This window comes from Acipenser ruthenus, chromosome 1 (assembly GCF_902713425.1).
Source record: "Acipenser ruthenus chromosome 1, fAciRut3.2 maternal haplotype, whole genome shotgun sequence".
Lineage (NCBI taxonomy): Eukaryota > Metazoa > Chordata > Actinopteri > Acipenseriformes > Acipenseridae > Acipenser > Acipenser ruthenus.
The window spans coordinates 18,270,770-18,291,370 of NC_081189.1; the positions used below are offsets into that span (position 1 = coordinate 18,270,770).

Consider the following 20,601-nt stretch of genomic DNA (forward strand, 5'->3'; position numbering starts at 1 on the left):
TATGGTCAGGCATGGTCAGGCATGGTCAGGCATGGTGCTGGCTATGGTCAGGCATGGTGCTGGCTATGGTCAGGCATGGTGCTGGCTATGGTCAGGCATGGTCAGGCATGGTGCTGGCTATGGTCAGACTAATTCATCTTGATATTAGTATAAAGATATTTAGCCTTTTCCGCATTTTACCTGGAATTTACCACACTATCATAAAATACCCTGAAAGAATTCTGGAGGCCCTTTTACACTAATTCAACACAGCTCATTAGGCCCATCATTGTTCCATTCAATTACACAAGTTTAAATAATTTAGCAAGAAAACACAGTATTTTGTCTAGCCTAAAGCTAAAATGTCCTTTGAATTTAAAATATACGATTCTGTACCAGGCAGTGTTGTGTGATATGCTGCCATTGCGGCTTCTGTCCCGTCAGCGAGATGAGATGTAAGCATGAATGCAGACGAGCCTGGCTCTTTTGCACAGTGGTTAAGACGCTGACTTGTGGTGTGCGGGTCACCAGTTCACACGCAGCCTCTGCACTGATACAATTCCAAAAGAAAATATACAGCTACAGTCCTCTAACTTGTGTGGTTTAGTTTAATAGGCACTGGTAACCTGAGGTTGTGATTGCATTTCAACCTACTACACTGGAAAGTGAAGTCTGTTAAATTAACTCATTTTGAATGATTTATTAGAGCTGTACTTTGAGCTCCTTGCTTACAGAGTTAACAATGTAGTGCCATTTTCTGTATATGATCATTTACAAAAGACTTCTGCCTTCCAAAGATACGTCCATGTCATGATGCAGTACAATTGCAACACGAGGGGAATATAATCCTGCTGTGAGGCTTAAGCAAGTTTATTTTCCTAATTATGTAAAATGAAGATAAAGACTCCAGTCTATATGATGTATGCTCTCGGGTCTGTTTGACCTTAGTCTTTGTGTACAATGCAATGTACTTAGATTATCCATTTAGATGTTTTCCTTTTCAAATTGAACTCATTTGCAAGTAAAAACAAGAAAAAAAACTAGGTTTTAATATTTTATGGCCCCAGTCTTCAACAATAATCCTATCTTTTTAAAATGATTGCAATCCATATCTTTCAGGGTAGACGAGATCACTGATCACTGCTGCAACACTATTCAGTTAAATTCTTTGATCTGGATCATATCTGGCACACTTACTGTATTGTAAACCACATATAATGCCCATTTATGTATCACATATGATAGACTGCTTAGCCACCCGTCTATATTATTATTTTTAAAATCCAACCTCAGAAGCCAGAATTTGTCATATGCACTACACGTTGTTGCCAGACAAGGAAAAAAAAAAAAAAAAGATTTTACAAGGAACGGAATCTAATTACATAAATAAAGAAGCTTTTCCCATTTAAAAAAATGCTTGGGCATTACAGGGTTAATAAAGCAATACTGAAGTGTGCAGAACAGAAGCTATTTAAAAGAGAGGCATTTAGGCAGTTTAACTTATTCCTACAACCAGCTGTCAGCATACTAGTAAAGATGTGTGAGGAAAGACAGCAAAGTAGTAAACAGAGAGGCTCTAAATAAAAGATGAACCAGGACTCTAATCAGTAGTAATTACTGTATTCCTTTAGCTAAAAAAATGATCTCCTTCTGCAAACAGACATTTACAGGAAGTTATATGTATTATTTATAGTGTGAGCGAGAGAGAGAGAGAGAGAGAGAGAGAGAGAGAGAGAGAGAGAGAGAGAGAGAGAGAGAGAGAGAGAGAGAGAATGACCTAGAAATTTCCCCCTCTGTAGCTTAGAGAAGCAGGCTGAATATCCAGCTATAGGCAACAGGATGTTTGCCAGTGCATTAGGAGATGAGATTTGGATCTAGCCAAAAACAGCAAAGCATAACTTTTATTAACAAATAAGGCCCGAGGTCTCAGAGGTAGGACTGAATTCAATAATGCAGCCATCTCTCTGCTGACGCACAGACAAAGAGGGCTTTCAAAGGGATAGAAAACCTATTTTATCACCTATAAGCACATTTAGGAAATCATGAATACACTGTCAGTACACAGTCAGTGACCGCTGCCCTCGAAATGAACATGCTTCGCATCGATACAAGACCAAGAGTAGTTACTTTGATAAGAAGCCTGACAGTTACTGGTGCCAAACCCTGCAACTTCATGCAAGGAGAAAGAACGCTATAGAAGAGGGTAATAGAGGGAAAACACTCATGGAAGTTAAGTATGAGTTAAAAGTTATTTCTTAACAAGGTCTCTAACACTAAATTGCATACATTTACCATTACTGTAGGTGATATTTTTACATTATTCCTTCTATTTTGATGAAAACTTCCCACCACAGCTGCCTAAGACTCTGGTGGGTGAACAGTGTGTACAGTACATATATGTTTAGCAAAATAAATTCAGTTAAGTAAAAAAAAAAGTGGTATTTCTTTACTGTGTTTTCATCTAATCGAATGTTTTCTCATTTTACAGGTTTACAGAATATTTCTAGCTTGTTGTGTCTGAAACTCGTGAGATACGTCATCCCTGCCCCAGCCTGCCAGTTCGGTGCCTGCAACAGAGACTCATTCGTCACACAATCGTGACTTCTGGGGGCTCCCTGACAGAGCAGCAATCTGCTCAGTTCCTGCTGTGTGTGTAATGGAGCTCAGGGCAGGACGCAACACAGTTGTTCAGTTAAGGAAGCTTTGCATGCTGTACCGACCATCAATAAAAACAGCTTCCATTACCGTTAATGCTGCACTGCATAGGGGTGGGGGGGGGGGGGCAGGGGGGGCGGCTTCAGCACCACAGCGATGAACAGCTACTAACTGACACGGGATCCTCTGCAGTCAATACATGTAATCTCATTGACGGAGGAACCACTTAAAACAATTACATGACGGTAGCTTGCCTTAAATGAGTACACACTGTATGTTCTGAAAAGTGGCAAATGCGTGATCTAAACACAGAAGACATGCTGCTCTTCACAGCTAATAACCCTTTTGAAGGCAGAAAATGAAACCTGGAGCTTGTTATCATTTATTCTACAACGCAATGTGATAAAGCAAGGTGAAATTTAACACAAATTTATAATGAAGTTTTGGGTCAATCTGTTTGATTAGTTGGTCAAATGCTGTACACATTTTTCTTTTTTTACAGTCGTTATCCCCATCAAGTTTTTTTCATTTACCTCATTCAATTTTAAACCAGAACAATGGGCAGCACATTGTAACGTAGTGGCGTGCGGCAGAAACTACAAATGCAGACACGGAAGACTGCAGTTCAGTGCTTTAGAGCACTTTTATTACTTCTACAACAACAAAAAAGGTTTAAACAAAAATACAAATCCATACCAAAAACAGCACCTCAAACAAAACAGCCTAGCATTCTCGGGCTGATTAATCAGACAATCAGCCTCCCCAGAAAGACACAACACCAAACCAGTTTTCTCATTTTAAACCCTGTGGCTGTGCAAAGGGTGGACATGATGGACCTTCTTAGCCCATACATCCCTGAGAGACAGCTTAGGTATTCAGTACCCGAATGCGGGATGCAACACATCATTGGACTTTATTGTTGGCTTGCTGTGATTCTTTAAATGCAAGCACATTTACTGTAACTTGAACCCTCTACTTTCCCAATGGGTTGATCTTCAATATAGAACAGCCGATACATTCACTAACCCAGTACAATATAAAAAAAACACATACTTTTCTGATTATATATCTGATTTCAAATTCTGCCTTCTGACAGCTAGAAGATTAAGATAACATCTGAAAACGTTTGATGTTGCGCACGCTAAAGGTTTTGTTATAATTTCAAGTATCTGTTAGTCACAGTGTGGGCGTACTTTTATTCTGTGGGGTTTTATTAACTTACATTACAAAGAATACTAGATCTCTGGCTGAAAGCTGTCAAAAAATATAGATTTTCTAGTCAAGGCTGCAACACATGAAGGACAGTTTAAAAGCCGCCTGAATAAATTGTACGGGAACTGCTTCAGGTTTCCAATATCAATCAGCATTGCGCTGCCAGTGTTACACATGCAGAAAAAACAATACGATGTGTACAGCATAGAATACCGACAGAGCTAACAGAAAAGAACTGTCATTGTTTACTGTAATATGATATACTGTGTTGCAATGTAAAACAATACTCAGACTATAATATAGAACCGTATAATCACTCAATCGATCTTCTATATACTTATTTATGTATTAATCAGACCACCATATTAGTATGGTAGTAAATCAGTACTCTGATCCAAGACCAGTAATGCTGTAGGCCTCAATCCCACCGAGTACAGTCCTTTCCTGTGCAGTGTCTTTGTGTTTGTAGATGCACATGTATGTAAGGACCTGTCTGGACCCCAACAAGCTGAAAGACTTGGATTTAATAAATGATATATATCACATACAGTACAGCATTAGGTCTCATTGTAAAGACTTAACAGTAGCCTATGTTGTACTGTATTACTTTTTCATATCATATTCATATCTTATTGCTCTTGTAATTAGCTATGACTCTTTCATCGGCACACATATTATACATTGCTCTTTTAATTAGCTGCTAAAGGTTCTGTTAACCTTTAGTACTTTATGAAGTGAAAAATATGTAGCAGCAGCAATATTTGATTAGCAGTCAGTGGGCCAGGCACAACAGTGGTTACGTCTTATTTCAGATCTCATAAATAATTGAATCCTTCAGCAATCAAGCACTCAACCATAGAAACATATTATTAACCATGTAATGATATTGTATTGCTATTTCTTCTGTTGTGTTCCTTCAGATTGCATACCAAGTAAATCACATTGACACGAATGCAGGTTCAAATTTCTTACAGTGATTTAGTATTAATAATATTAACAGCTGTAATAAATTAGCAGCATTTGTAAGCGTTGGGGGAAGCACAAGGGCTATTGAACAGTCCTTTCTTTTATCCCTTCATTTACAGTAAGATGTAGTAAAATAATCTTCTGTGCTTTAAGCCCAAGTATTGTATAGCTCCTGAGACCCAGCTTTGTTCCTTATCCTATTTTATTTTATTTTAAATGACCTTTATTGATAGTCATGGTTACATGTATGGCAGACAATACGCCATAATGAATGTGTTTTTTTTATTATATGTTGTAATTGATTGAATTAAGCAGAGATTTCCTTTTTGAGGAAAAAAGTTTTGTCTGCAAGAATTCCACTCGTTATTCATTAAATTAAAACGCAGTCAAACCATGACTCATCTGTTTCTCCAGCTGCAGACTCCCAGACTGACGAGGGACAATTCCACAAACCCTGTTAGCATCCTGTCAGAATCTCAAAATGTGTTTTAAACTCTGGTCCAAAATATAAGCTAGTAACATTAACTAACACTGCAGTGCAAAATAATGCAAATAAACAAAACAAATATATTTCAAAAATCTACACAGCAGAACAAATAGAAACATAAGCTTAACTGCATAAAACAATAAAAACAAAAGTACAAAAATATGAAAACTGTGAATCAAAACACTGAATTCTATATGACTTCAATGCATTTTCATTATTATTATATAGATTTTGAATATAGGTTCTCAACTGTAGTTCAAACATATTTATATCTATACATATTACGGCAATATGCAGACTAATTATATAACTGATACACATAACAAGATTAATTAATTACAGGGAAAGCTGAATCTATTAGGCAGTGTCAGAATGTACTTCCGACGACCAAGCTTAGCGGAAACTAAGGAAACTTGTGGAAACTAAGAAAGCTTAGTTTCCACAAGTATGTATGTATTCCAGCTAGCGGCTGCTCTAAAGGCAGTGTGCCATTTTTTATTTATTTATTTATTTTTTTTTATTTGTCTTTTTTGATCTCTAGAATTGTCTTTGAAATACAGCCCCATACTAAAATCCTTGCAGTCAGTGATGCAGTTGACATGTTTCATATTATATATGTATTCAGTTAGTTATTCTAAATTTGAACCCACTCAAATAAATGTATTTACAGTCCATTCCTGTTCAAACCTAAGTCTGCCTACAGTGTGACATAAGTGCTCTGCGGCAGTCCACATGGTAGGTATCCTAATTCGCTGAGACCAGTTAACTAATTTATCACTTAATTGGACCCAGACTGTAACGGGCCAAAGGTCAAAGTTGAGGACCACTGGTTTGAATCTTTCACTAACATGTTCCACATAAACAGAAGGAGAAGGATAGTGAACATGCTCAATGTTTCAATCAGTAATGTCAAAATATATCATACTGTGCAACAAACTTTCATCTTCTATGAGGTCTGCAATTATCAATGTTGTTGTGTTCCTCTAGTGTTAACGGAAGGACAATCTGTCCTCTTGAATATGCACTTCATAGTACTCAATGGAAATAGGTGACCCAGTTCATTGCAGTAAAGAAAAGCACAGAATAAATGGAAATGTTTTTAGCATTTGCAGTAACCTAGCCTAGCTTTTCCCTAACAAAAAAATAAAATAACCATGAACTATATACAACTTTTTCTCAGTTCATAACTGAAAAGCACAGTATACTGTATGTGATTTTCTAGGGAATATCATACAATTTTCCTTATACTGACTCTACAAGAAACAAAAATTATTTCAGTCCTTAAGGCAGTCCTTAAGTTGAATAATTGATACTAATGAAGCTAATCGTATAAATACCACATTGCAATGTAGCAATCTACAGTAAATACAAAATAAATGCATCTGAATGAAATTCAGATTTTAAGAGACTATGGGACTCTTAAAAGAACAACAACAAATTGAGTAAAGGCCCCACGGGAGAGACAAGGCCTTTTGGCCACCCTAGACTACTCAGTGATGTCACCAGGAAGCTTCAATGGCCCTTATAAACCTTTCCTGATATTGCTGCACAACTCCATGACCTACCCAGCATCATTTAATACCATCAGCGGGTCTGACAAGAATTTCAATTTCACACTCCATGGTGTAGGGTGTCACCAGGTACTGCTGCAGTATAATCTCCTTCTAAAACTGGCACTCAGCTTAAACACAACATTGAAGCTGCAGGCCATTCCAAGTGCATCGCCACATACTGTCGCATATCACTGAAGTGCATCCATTCACCGATAATTGGTGAGTTACTATTGTAACTGCCGTTGGGAGGGGGCTGCTTGTTTGTGTGTGAGATGGTTTGTTAATTACAAACGTGTGTTCAACCAGGAATGGTAAATTGACAGCGTGGTTTTGTGATTTGCAGCATTGACCTTTGTCACAGAGCTATGGTAAACAGAAAGCCTTTTTTAAACATAAGTCTAGAAAGCAAGGAGGGGAATGAGAGAGAGAGAGAGAGAGAGAGAGAGAGAGAGAGAGAGAGAGAGAGAGAGGAGAGAGAGAGAGCAAATAGAGCAAAATAAAGAATACAGCAAATAATTAAATTTAAGAGCAAGTTCCACTAAGAGCAGTTAAACTTATAGTAAAAATATTTGCTTATACGAGTAAAGTCCATTAAGAGCAAGTAGTAAGTACGATAAATGGATAAGAACGATTTTAAATAAGAGCATCTACAAAAAATGTGAATACGGATACCTAAAGAGGAAAATCAAGTACAAGATACAGGAAGTACTTATAATTAAGAGCAGTAGTAGAATACGGCAAGGTATGGAGCAGTTCAGTGCAAGTACAAGCTGATGCAAGTAGTGGTACAATTGGGTGCCATAAAGTCCAGTATAGTGGATAGTTGTCAGGTCTACAGGCCTTATCGTGCCTTATTATTACTGCACAGTGGGAAATGGGGCTGTGTGCAAAAGGGAAAATACTGTCCATGCTCAACACACTAATTTACAAAACGTCAGGGAAAATGGGCTAAAGGCACCTAATTGTTATTGTACTAGAATTAATTGTTACATAATTACACACCACGATGGGAAAATAAGTGTTAAATATTACTGGTAAGGCTATTGTAGCAAATGTTAATGCTGTGAATTTTAAAATGATTATATACACACACACACACAACAGGATTGACAGGTATTAGCAACAGCAATGACCAATGGAAGGTATCAAACAGCTTAACTTTAAATAATATATTTGCTGTTTGTAATTATGAGTTAGGTTTTCTGAACCATTTTAGGGTTGGGTCCATTTGGTTTGGAAAATGTCCTAAATAACTACACAACATTAAATCTGTCAGGCTAATTAATTCATTTCATTTCATTCCCACCATTTCCTCATGTAATCTGGTTTAACCCTAATCATTTTTTTTTTTAAATCCATTGGGTGTGGTAGAAATCATGCTTTATCAGATTTAATTCTAAAATCAGAACCTCTGTATGTAAATCACCTTATAGTTTATTTTTGTTCGAACTTTCAAAAATCATTAAAAGGATCCAATGGAAACCATTGGCTTATGAACCCATTTATGCCACTAAACAAAAGGGATATATATATATATATATATATATATATATATATATATATATATATATATATATATATATATATATATATATATTAACATATTTCATTTAGTCATTAAAGCTAGGGAACGTATTGGGTATTTACACCAGTTGTTCACCATAACATACTATGATCTAGGGTGTATTTCTAGCATGTGAGGCCTCCACATTCTTACATTGAGCTTGCATAAAGAGTTTCTTGGGTATTCAGAAAATGCTATTTGACTTTTCAAAATCATTTAAGAATTACTGTACTTAACAGACAACCTGACTGCTGAGGCAGTTCAAACCCTTGATTTATTCCACCAGACTTAAATATGCAGATGGATACAGCTAATGATCTCTGATACTGTTCAGTTCTGCCAGCTGTATTTAAGCATTTTAAACTGGCCCATCCATTTCACTCCAACTGCAATGTCAGCTTGTTCAGCTTTTAAACAGGATTCAAAAGCTGTACAAAGCAAGAGTCTTAAATCAATATCAGTCTATTCTGGAGATGTTCAAACTTTGCCAGAAGGCCACAGGTGGTGCTTTAAGAAAACAATATATATTTTTAAATCAGTCAATGGGTGGGGGCAGTAAGAAAATGAGACTGCCACATACTGTGTCCTTTGCATATGAGCCTCACAAGCATACTGTAGCTGAGAGATGAACACCTGTGTTCTCAGGACAGGCAAAGATGCGCTCACACAGCTGAGAAACAGGAAATGCTTTACGAACAGTCTCTCAAACTCTGTGACCTTCTCTACTCCAGGTTAAAATGATGAATTTGACATTTTGTTTAATTATTATTATTTTTTTTGTATAAATAATTGCCCAGTTCCAATATTCAGCCATTATGGGCCAGATTTATCAAGGTCTTTACATCAAAATCAAACTGCTTATGTCACCAAAGTAGTAACACACAATCTATGAGGTTTACTCCAGTGTTAGCTATCTGACAACATTAGCACTTGAAAGTGCTAATTGTATTTTGAAGTAGGCTTCAAAACGGAGGCTGTGTGGTCCAGTGGTTAAAGAAAAGGGCTTGTAACCAGGAGGTCCCCGGTTCAAATCCAATCTCAGCCACTGACTCATTGTGTGACCCCGAGCAAGTCACTTGTGCTCCGTCTTTCGGGTGAGACGTAATTGTAAGTGACTCTGCAGCTGATGCATAGTTCACACATCCTAGTCTCTGTAAGTCGCCTTGGATAAAGGCGTCTGCTAAATAAACAAATAAAGTAAAACCTTGATAAACTTGGCCCCAGGTGTGATAACAAATGTATTGTTTTACATCTTTCAACTAGTTTCCCCTTTCCTTAACTTGACTGTTAAATACAATATAATGGATGACCAAGCCCTGCACCTACTGAGCATTTGCTGCAATATTGTTAGTATGCAGTCTCAAAGCAGGAAAGTGGGCAGAGTGATGTGTAAACTCATTCATTTACAAAGCCTGTAAGTCATGCTGCTGAATGATAATGTCAGGACAAATGTGCCTGTAAAACTCAGAAGGTTCCCTACTGTTCCTTGCATGAATTTAGTTATAATGTAGTATCAGATTAAGCAGGGAACACTGCTACAGCTGTAAATGTAAATATGTGCACGCCACAGGGCACAGAAAAGCAGAAATACACAATATGTCATACTCTGCATGCAGATACACCTGACTATTTTAAGTGTCAGTCTAAAGAAACATTAAGGATGGTATTTAATATTGTTAGCTTTGTTTAGATGTTACTGAACTACGTTTAATAAAGACAGAATATCCCTGTAAAAGAGGGAGACAGAATTGTCAATCTACTTAAAAATAAATAAATAAATAGCGCCGAGTCTATAACAGAGTTTAAAATATAATAATAATGTGTTTTTTTCTAAATGTTGGACAAACAGTCAGCTGTTCCTAGTAGGTTTTCAAAGAGATTATTGTTATATTGAGTTCTGAAACTTCCAGGAAAAAGAAGATGAAAAAACATACAGGAAAAAAAGAGTAAATGCAAATTAAGAAGGAACATGGAAATTAATATGCTGGCTCAATAGGCTCTCAGCTTTGCCGAAGGCAATTCATTTCCCAAACATATTAGGGACAAATGTAGGTCATGATGCCCCAAGAATGAATGAAAAATGACTTCCTCTATATGAGTAGGAAAGAAAGCTCAATGGCATCTGTGACTTGCTAATGATAGCACATGGTGTTCAATTACAGGGCACTTCCTAACATGGTGTGTCCTGTCAGAGAACGCTAATCAGAGAGAAGTACTACAAATCAATAACACGCTGCACCAGGACCACTTCATCTCAATAAATGAGGGTAGCATGGTTCCCTCACTACCTTCTCCCTTATGAAGGAGTGTGATGGAGTTGTTCATTCCAACCCTCACCAAAAACCAGCTAACATTGCAGTTTCATCGAAGTGTGTTTATCATTTTAAAAAGGACTGAACAGTGTTACAAGGACTGGAACGGACATTACTCTATTAACTGCTTGTACTTATTTTTTAAGCTCAGCTCACTGCTACCACCCCTGCGCTGACTCGGGAGGGCGAAGACGAACACACACTGTCCTCCGAAGCGTGTGCCGTCAGCTGACCGCTATTTTTCACACTGCAGACTCACCATGCAGCCACCCAAGAGCTACAGCGTCGGAAGACAACGCAGCTCACAGCCAAGCCCGCAGTCGCCCAGCCAGACTACAGGGGTCGCTGGTGCGCGGTGAGCCGAGGACACCCTGGCCGACCTAACCCTCCTTCCCCCCGGGTGACGCTCGGCCAATTGTGCGCTGCCCCCTGGGAGCTCCCGTCCACGGTCGGCTGTGGAATAGCCTGGACTCGAACTCGCGACGTCCAGACTATAGAACGCATCCTGCACTCTACGTGGAGAAACTTTACTGGATGCTCCACTCGGGAGCCCAACTGCTTGTACTTTTAAACCACATGTCATGTATTGCAAACTTATGGAAATCAGTGTACTTACTGGTAGGAGGGGGTGTTGGTGGTGTTGTTGCCTGGGGACCTGTGAAAAGAAAAATAAAAGTAATCTGTGTAAACACTGTGAAATGCACACATTCTTTAATGAAAGGGTGACAACTTTTGTTAGAAGAATATCGCAGGAGGGGTTTGTTTTAAAATACAAGCTACAAAGTAAAAAGAAAAACACCTTTTAAATTCGGCCATGATGTTTGTTTGTTTGGGCTGCCCCGAGTAGTGTGCTGCAGGGGTGAAAATATTTTGAAATAATAATTCCCTTCTCAAGTGGATAAGCTTAGAGGGTGGGGCTGATGAGAGTCAGCTGTATATAAGCTCACCTAGGCAATAGTGAGGGTGGGTTTTGTTTTTGTGGTTTGATATCCTTAAATAGCAGCACAGCAGCAGACAGGAGCTGTGTAAGTTTGGACAGGCTAGAGGGAAGCTAATCCTCTGTTAAAGCCGAGCTTAACCTTTCATTGAGCTGACTGTTCATTATTTATTTTTGGACTTTTGAAGAGGTCTGTTTATTTTTCCACATTTTTTTTTTTTGATAATAAATGTTCTAATATTGCACCTTCCATCCCAGATTTCCTGCCTTGCTTTCTGTTCACCATTACTGCAACTGTTCAGCAACCTCACAAGGAGCACGTAGTAATAGAACTAATCAGCTCGTTGGGTAATGTTATGCAATATTTGTATGTTTTTATACTGTACTATGGGGGAAAAGTCACTCCAAATTTCCCATTTACTCCCAATTTTCTGAAAGGAAAAACAGAAATCCAAGCTACAAAACTACATATATTTCAACAGCTCTGGAGTTTATTTCTAGTTTTGCACGTGTTGTTTTCAGAATTAAAGGGTTTTGTGAATGTTCACGCTATGTATTCTACTGTTTGAGCTCAGGGTATAAATGATTTTTTTTTTTTAAATGTAAAAGATAATAATACAAAGGTCTGCCTTTACTGATTGCTGCAATGTCTGTGCACTGCACAGGGTACCTTATCTGAAGGACATCACCAATTACAACACAGCCCCCAACACACACACACACACACACACAGCCCCCAACACACACACACACACACACACACACACACACACACACGCTGGTGTGTTGGTATAATGCAGCCAGTCAAGGTTATCCCTTGCCAAGAGATTCAAACCTGTGAGAATCTAGCCCATAGCCAGTGAACAGGTAATTTTATTATCAAACGGAACAATGAGAAAATGAAAGCCTTTACTTCAAGTGAATGATACTTACTGGAAGCATCAGAAGGTTTTTTTGTTATTATTATAATGGGAAGTGAAACTAAAAGCTCCCTGAAATAAAGACTAGAGGTAACTGCAATCTACCATACCTTTACTGTGTTTTTGTCTATGTCTAATCTATTGTTTTACTATTTTACCTGTGTCGTTGGTTCTTTGCATAATTACATTTTTACATGCAGGGTTATTAAACTGTCTGTACCAGCAGCGTAGGTGAGTTATTTTCAGTGCTACAATATTTCTCTTTATTATTTATAATGGGCTTTTTCATTAAATATTGCTTCAATTGCGCAGTGCATTTTTATTTCTGTCGTCGTCTTATTTATAAGGGTTATATTTGAAAAGTAGGACTGCTGTCTAGCCAGTGGTGACATTTATATTGTAGACTGAGCAAGGAAAGCTCTCTGATTGGCCACAACTTCAGGACTGCCAGCGAGTTTTTAAAACATTACTGCAGAGTGAAAGTCAAATAAATGACAGTATCCTGCAGAGTCAGTCTTGAGCTCAGACAGGCATTCTGGAGCTCGAAGGAGACCTCCAGTTGGTTACTGGCATTTATTCCCCCAATTGGTAATTATTATGCACTACAGGGAAAAACGCCTGCTTAGCCTGAGGCAAAGTTAAAGCTACAAAACTCCCAGTTTCACCAGAGCAACAAACCAAGCAAACACCAAGCATCCCTGGTACCACAATCTAAGGGGAAGGTCATATCAGATAATCAGAGCGACTGGTAAAATGGGAATGTGAAAACATCTGTATCACTGACGTGATGAACCTTGCTGTACAGAGGTTAAAACAATATGCCAGTGAAATGGTTCATCTCCAGTCGACACCAGTAATGTTTGTTTGTTTGTTCTTTTTTGTTTGTTTGTTTTATTACATTTTTTAGTACTGTAATTATCTCTTACCTAAATGTATTTACAATGAATAACATTAAAGCAAAGGAATTCATTTATTCTTTAGGGGGAAAAAATCAATAGGGACTTAATGACCTTTGTAGTTGCATGTGGAAAAAATAATATTTATTCACAACCCTCTTCTTACAAAAGATAATGAGCAGTCTCGGCTTAACACTACAGCATATGAACATGAACTGCAGCTGATATAGCCAAAACAAAACCTGAATTAACTGGTCACGAAAGGGACTGATCATTTGTCGCTGCTTATTCAAGGATTCTAAATCATTCACTTGCATTTGAAAAAGCACAGTCGTTTGGGGGGGGGGGGGGGGGGTTAACTGTCTGGTTAAAGCAGACAACCGGAAAGTTTTTATATTATATCAGGAAAAATGAACTACAAAGACAAACCCTTCTGGATTTCAATTGTGTAATGTAATTTTCTCTAGCTGCTGTCTGTGTCTGACCTTGGTTCAGGGCGAGGGGTTGTTTTTCCTTAAACCCTTTTTGGCAGATGACCCAGGCCGCTCTTCCTTGGTGCGGAACACAAAACAATGACACAGCTATTTCAACTTGGCACTGCTTCAGAAAAGTACTATTCACTAATTAAAAAAATGATTGAGTGTCCAGATTCAACCAGCCTACACAGCAATGACTCTTCTGTAAACGTAAAACAAGGGGAAAGTGGAAACGACAAATGGGCTTGCATATATTAGAAAAAAAAATTGATATCACAAGGGGTGGTTTAAAAAGCTTTTTTACTTCAAATTGTAATTTTATTTTAAAAACTTAACAATAAACATCCTTTCACGTCATGAAAAAAAAAAAAAACTAACTGTACTTAACAGGTCTTCACTTAAATAGCTAACGTGTTTTTTTATTGGGGGGGGGGGGGGGGGGGTCATTTAACGGGTCATTTAAAACACAACAAGCTTTGAAAACCAGCACATAGGGGTAGATTCTCAAAGCTATTTACTCCAAAAAGTCATTAGCACAATTTTTTCCGACAGCACATATATGCACCGAATGAAGTTACCAAACCAGAAATAAGCAGCTGAGACATTACACTGAAGGATCTGTGAGACATCTGACATTCTTTATTATTCATTTCAGAACTGCAAATGGTGGTTTTCCCTTTCAGACAAAAATAACGCTAATGACAATTTTGAGTTAACATCTTTGAGAATCCAGTACTGTATTTTTACATGTGACAGAAAAAAAAACAATAAAAGAAAGAAAAAGATATGTTGTAAGAGCTAAGCGCTGCGTTCAGATACGTAAACCATACAGCAGGTGTGCAGCGAGGAATAATGCCTGTGGAGCATCACAGATTTCCACTAAACCAGCACTCCGAAAAGAAGCCTACCTGGAATGACTGTGATGTTGCCTGCAGACTGGACTATTCCTTGGCTATTGGCAGCTTCACACGTGTATGTCCCAGCATGGGATAGCTTTGCTTTGGGAATCTGAATATCTGATGAATTCCCACTACAGAAAACAAAATGGAGGGGAAAAAAACATACATTTACACATCGCACAACACTTTGACTTTTTAAGAAAAGCTCACTGAGGTGCCACTTTGTAAACCTAAGTCAAATCATTTATTTATTTTTTACTCAGATGACAGTCTTTACACCTTGAAGATTTAACAAAACTGAACACTGAATGGGCACTGACTGATTTTTGAGGTTGCACCTCTCTCAGTGTTTTATGCTTCATATATTTTTTAGTTATAATGAGAACAAAACTATGATAATGATAAAGAAAATATGTGCACGTGGAATGGAAAATAACCATAGAAAGTTATTACGCATCCTTTTCTATTGATACTGTATGTATCACACATGAAACAGTGATGACCGATATTGAAAGGTATCTATTATCTTGAGTGATAAAGTCCTCTTACGTTTTCTTTTGTTTGATCTTGATGTCTTTGGGTTTGTTTTTTCCTTTTAACGGTTTCCGATCTTTGTACCACGTGAGGACCGGCCTGGGATTTCCTTCACTGGCTTCACATTTTAAGACCACTTTCTTCCCCTCCTCCACTTCAACGCTTTTTACTTTCTTTAACTTTGGGGCTGCTGTTAAATAAAGAACAAAATAGCATTTTAGAGTAAAGTATTTACTACAATTTGGATTTCCTCCACTATACAGGAGGAAATCAAAGTATTTCAGTGAAAAACATATCCCCTGCCAAGCATAGAAACAATGTTTCAAATGTCAAAAAAACACAAACAAAAGTAGCTCATCACGAAATCAAACCATGAGTTACCTTTACAGTACTGTGCTGTATGTGGAACACATTCTAAACAAATGCATATGCAAAGCTGTATCAAATTTAGACATGAGGATCCCAAGATAAAGCCCTTTTACAGCTCAGCCAATCAGGTGTCAGTACAGTGAAAAGTAGCCCAGACGTCATACAGAAGAAAGTCAAATACCCTTTGTCACAATTGAATGAACTGTAAAACACACTGTAGCCACACACATTGCTGGGAACATCCTCACCCAGTCAACCATCCACCACATTTCTTGTGGGTAAGGTATGCATGTATACTGTACATTCATTAATGATCAATGCCCCCACTCCTATTATCTGTGCTAGTTTGATAGTAAGTTAGGTTGACATTATTTACATGGTTATGTATTTGTATTTGTATGTTAAATCCCCCTTAGTGATTTTATAAAAATGCGCAGCTTCCTGTCCCTAATGGAACAAAATCATGGCTACAGAGGCTTTAACAATTAGATAATACGACAGTGGATCCTAATCTCCTTTCACACTGGCATAATCTACCCGGGTCAGAACCCGGTGTCATGCGTGTTGGGTACGCGATTTCACACTGCTTTTGATAAAGCAGGGCTGACCTGCATAACAGACGCAAGTACACAATGTGCGTATCAATGTCCCGGAATGTCTTGGATGGAAGTGTTACTGACACTTCCATCCAAGCTTCTCTGGATTGAACCGTCGGACACATTTTTAATTAGAGCACATGTTTCTTCATCCCTGCTGCAATCTGAGTCATGCTGTGTCTCAATCAACAAAAATATGGCTAAACAGAATAAACAGAAACGTTCCTTGCGTCGGCTCACGAACGGCCATCAAGCATTTTATCTCGCTCAACCCGGGTCAAAGTGTGTCAACCCACATCCTGAGGTGGGTCACTGGGTCCTGGGTTGACCCGCGTCCACCCCAGGTACGTGGTTTCACATTACGCAGGATTAGCCAGGACCGGGATCCGGACCCGGGTAGGAGTGCCAGTGTGAAAGGGGCTCTAGAGGCAACTGAATCAAAACATTCAAAGTAACATGTACAAAGACATAGCTGCATTCTCCTGGGTGCCCACACATAGGAACACAGCCCAGGTGTTATAGTAATCTTTTGTGAAATTAATTATACCATCAATTCTTCTTCAACCAATCCTCTTTGTTGCGCAATTTCATGTGTAATGCAACCAGTTTTAATAGCATAGTCTGTTCCCAAACTCAATCTTCCTTTCCATCAATTGTGATTTAAAAATGTGTTTTAGAATTATGTTACATGTGAGAAAATGAATATGTGACCCAGCAACAGATTGAAACAGGCTTCAAAGGTCTGTACTGCAGTATATATGTTTTCCCTTTTGATCTCATCTGGATTGGGGAATGCTGAGTTCACTTTGTCCGCATCACTGAAATGCTCTAAATTGGTTCTGGGTAATTGAATTTAGACTCTAGTGCTGACTTGGAATTCTTTTGAAGCCTAAAATGAAACCTACATCGGACTGGGACTACTTGCTGATTGCCCTGAATGGACTGGGAGACTGGTCTGTTCCCAAAGCTGCTACAACACAAAGACAACACACAGCAACATCAAGCACCATGAGAGTAGCTTCTAGTGATGCGACAGAAATGTAATAAAAAGAGGAAAGGATGCTAAGCTAACACCTTGAAGGATAAGCTGCACAGTAACGGGATCTGACCTGTGACGCTGTAGCACACCCACTCCCATTTATCAGCCAAGATAATCCGCCTCATACAACCACCCTTGACAAGTACGCAGAGTGAAAAGATCATAATCATAGATAACATCCACCCACGGGAAATTAAAATATTGTACCCATGGGTATATAATGACTGATGAAGCAAACCTTAATCAGTGTTGATGTTTATTCATACCTGCAAGGCAGATCCAAACCTGCTAGGCAGATCGGAAAGATGCAGAACAAATGCACTTCACAGGTCATGCAGCAGAAGTAATTCTCCATTAAGGCAGATGTACTATACAGCAGCTAATGGAATAATTCTATACACCTTACCTGTCATGAACTTCCATTCATGACGTAGGCTTCATATGTGCAGGTTGCAAAAAGCACACCTTTTAGGAAATATGTATTTATATCTGGTACCATACTTAAACAAACAAGGCACCCAATGCCTTACTTTAAACTACTGTTACATTCCCTTGGTCGTTTCACCTCAGCTGTGTCTTTGAAATCAAAGTATGTCACTGGCTGCAAAGCATGTCAGTCATCAGGAACCAGCTGATTGGTTCATGACAGGGGAAAAAAGGAGCTGAACGTGAGAATTTCACTCTCCAGGTGAAACGACCTTGGAAGCACCCGTATACTGTAGCAGACAACCTGAAAGCAAGGCATGCAAACATACAGTAGAAATGAAAAAAACATGTTTACCATAACATGTGCTTCTATCAGATCTATTTAGTGAATGGGCTGCACAGCAGGTAAGAGTTATGGAGCTATTTCATTAGCTGTAACGTCTTTAACAACGCTCCACTCTTTCTACTCTTTATGAATCCTGATACGTTCCCCAATGGGCTAGCTGGACAATATAGTTTTCCCATCTGTGCCCCCTGGTGGATAGTAATCATACACCCTCCACAAGTACAATCTAGAGTAAGGGAAATAATAAATATGGTGATCATTTATGCACTATATTATAACCTGGGTAACCAAAATTACATGTGAAAAGCACGACCACCACCCCCAGGGATAATACAGGATGGTCGACCAGTACGTCCTGCCCAGGCTGTGTAAGATAGCATGCTGCAGTATGGAGATTTGTCTGGTCCTATCTTTGTTTTTCAGTAGTTATGACAGGTCATGCTTGGTTAGGATTCTGAGGGCTGTGCTTGTGGCTAGGGGCGGGGGGGTGTATTTTTTCTTGTATTATTGTGGTATTGAATCTACAGTACACCTAAGCAGGTTAAGGCACAGGACCAAGAACAATCAAGAGCATTACAACATACACTGTACACTGTAGTGGCCGAAACAAATCTTTTTCACTAGCACTTTAAAGAGATTACAAAAAAACAACTCATTCAAGTTTCCCTTTATTTTGACTTTAAAGTGGCCAATCTAATCTGTAGCAGCAGTAACTAGAAGACTGGGTTGGCCGTCCACTTTAACTGCTATTAAACGTGATGTCTTCCCCTTCTCTATGCAGTGGCATTCCAAGGAGCTTTATGGACACATGTGTCTAATTAAATGTGTCACCACCACAGCTGTTGGCACTGGTAAGAGTGACACAGACATAATTAATGAACATATTTATTAGGTGTAGCAGTGATCAATTCCCAGCATTATTATAATGACAGAATGTTTCACTTGAATGTATTCAAACAGGTCTCCCATCCTTAGAACCATGAAGAAAAAAAATATATATATACATTTACAGACGATCCCTGTCTAATAACATGTGATTCCAGTGCTATCACTGTTTGCTACCTACCCACGATAGCCAAAATGTTAATGAAGAGGAAGCAAAAAATCTGTGCTTCGTAAACTCAAAGAAATAAATGTGAAACACGATGCCATGAATAAGCACTGATTCACGACTCTCTCCACAGCTGTCAAAGACACTGGCTGCCTTGACAAAGCCCCCGCCACCCACAGCTGCTCTGTGCTGTACTGTCATCACAAATGTGTGAACAGTATCCACATGTGATGGCCTTCGAAAAAAACTGCCTGGTGAAACTATACAAAGATTTACCTCAACTACACTTAAAGGCCCCTACACACTAGACGCGATGCGACAAGCGACAATGTGCAGCAATACGACAAAACGAATAGAACCTTTTATTAGAAGGTGTGGTGTTCAAGACACCTATAGACGTTGGAGGGGACAGCAGCGTTGTAATCTTTGTAATCCGCTATCAACTTTAAAGAACAGTGCATTTTGTTCCTCTAATTCTGACATCTAAAAAGGGGGATTTATATTTATAAACTGATTTATATATATGTACTATTGGTTTTACTTGTGTGCCCTGTATGCCTCTGTGCATGTATCTGTAATGACTGTAGGGCAGTGGCCTGAGTTCCATTTTGTATCAAGTGTCCTGAACCAATAGAAAGACAAAAAGGAGAAAAGACCTCAACAGTAGCTAGAGGTTACAATGTAGAACGGCATTAGCAATAAGCTGACACAGAAGCAGTATCGCCTCCCTACAGATACAGACCACTGGGAGGGCAGCATGCATAAAGCCAGGAAGCAAGATTCTGTTTGGTTCAAACAACAAAAGCAACAGGAACCACCTGCGCTCAAGATCAGAACTTGTGAGCCTTCTACTGTTTCTATTCAGTGCAGCTTCGTTCTAGCCTTTCTGAACACATTCACTACTGTAAGTTCTTTTGAATCAATGCATTTGGGTGTCAGTGAATGCTGAGCAGTCACAGAACTTGAGTAGTACCTGGTGTACAGCATGTAGATACTGTATGGAAATCAGCTTTGTCTACTGATTTTTTTTATTGCATTGTTTTTTATTTAGTTTCACATACGCCGCTGGACAGCGGGTTCGTATGTATTCAGATGTAATTACAAAGTTTGATTTTCATATTAATAAGGAATCTAATACAGTTCTACCAGACAATATTCTCATTTTACAAGTACACTAACAGCTCTCTGTTGCAGAGCTATGGAGATCAAGCTAGATCACTTGAGGTTGACTATTCAGTACTGTAATGTTCTGACATCTAAAGTTGCACAACACAGTGCACAGTACAGAACACCATAATGTTTTACTTTGAATGGCTGCATTGTTTTACACATGTGTGGTATGGTAGACTGTACTGTGAAAGGAAAGTGGATTAATAAACAGTAT

At 38.7% G+C, this 20,601-nt stretch overlaps 1 protein-coding gene across 4 annotated transcripts in view; it reads right to left on the bottom strand.

Annotated features, from left to right (window-relative positions):
• The window catches only part of LOC117409519 (pro-neuregulin-1, membrane-bound isoform), a 175,627-nt gene that overhangs the window by 48,555 nt on the left and 106,471 nt on the right, over positions 1–20,601 (bottom strand). For all 4 annotated transcript variants that reach the window (XM_059012933.1, XM_059012928.1, XM_059012935.1 and 1 more), the window contains exons 2-4: positions 15,406–15,580; positions 14,866–14,987; positions 11,345–11,383 (exon numbers count right to left, since the gene is read on the bottom strand). In XM_059012933.1, coding sequence (XP_058868916.1) covers positions 11,345–11,383; positions 14,866–14,987; positions 15,406–15,580 — 336 coding nt within the window. The remainder of the gene's footprint in view (positions 1–11,344; positions 11,384–14,865; positions 14,988–15,405; positions 15,581–20,601) is intronic.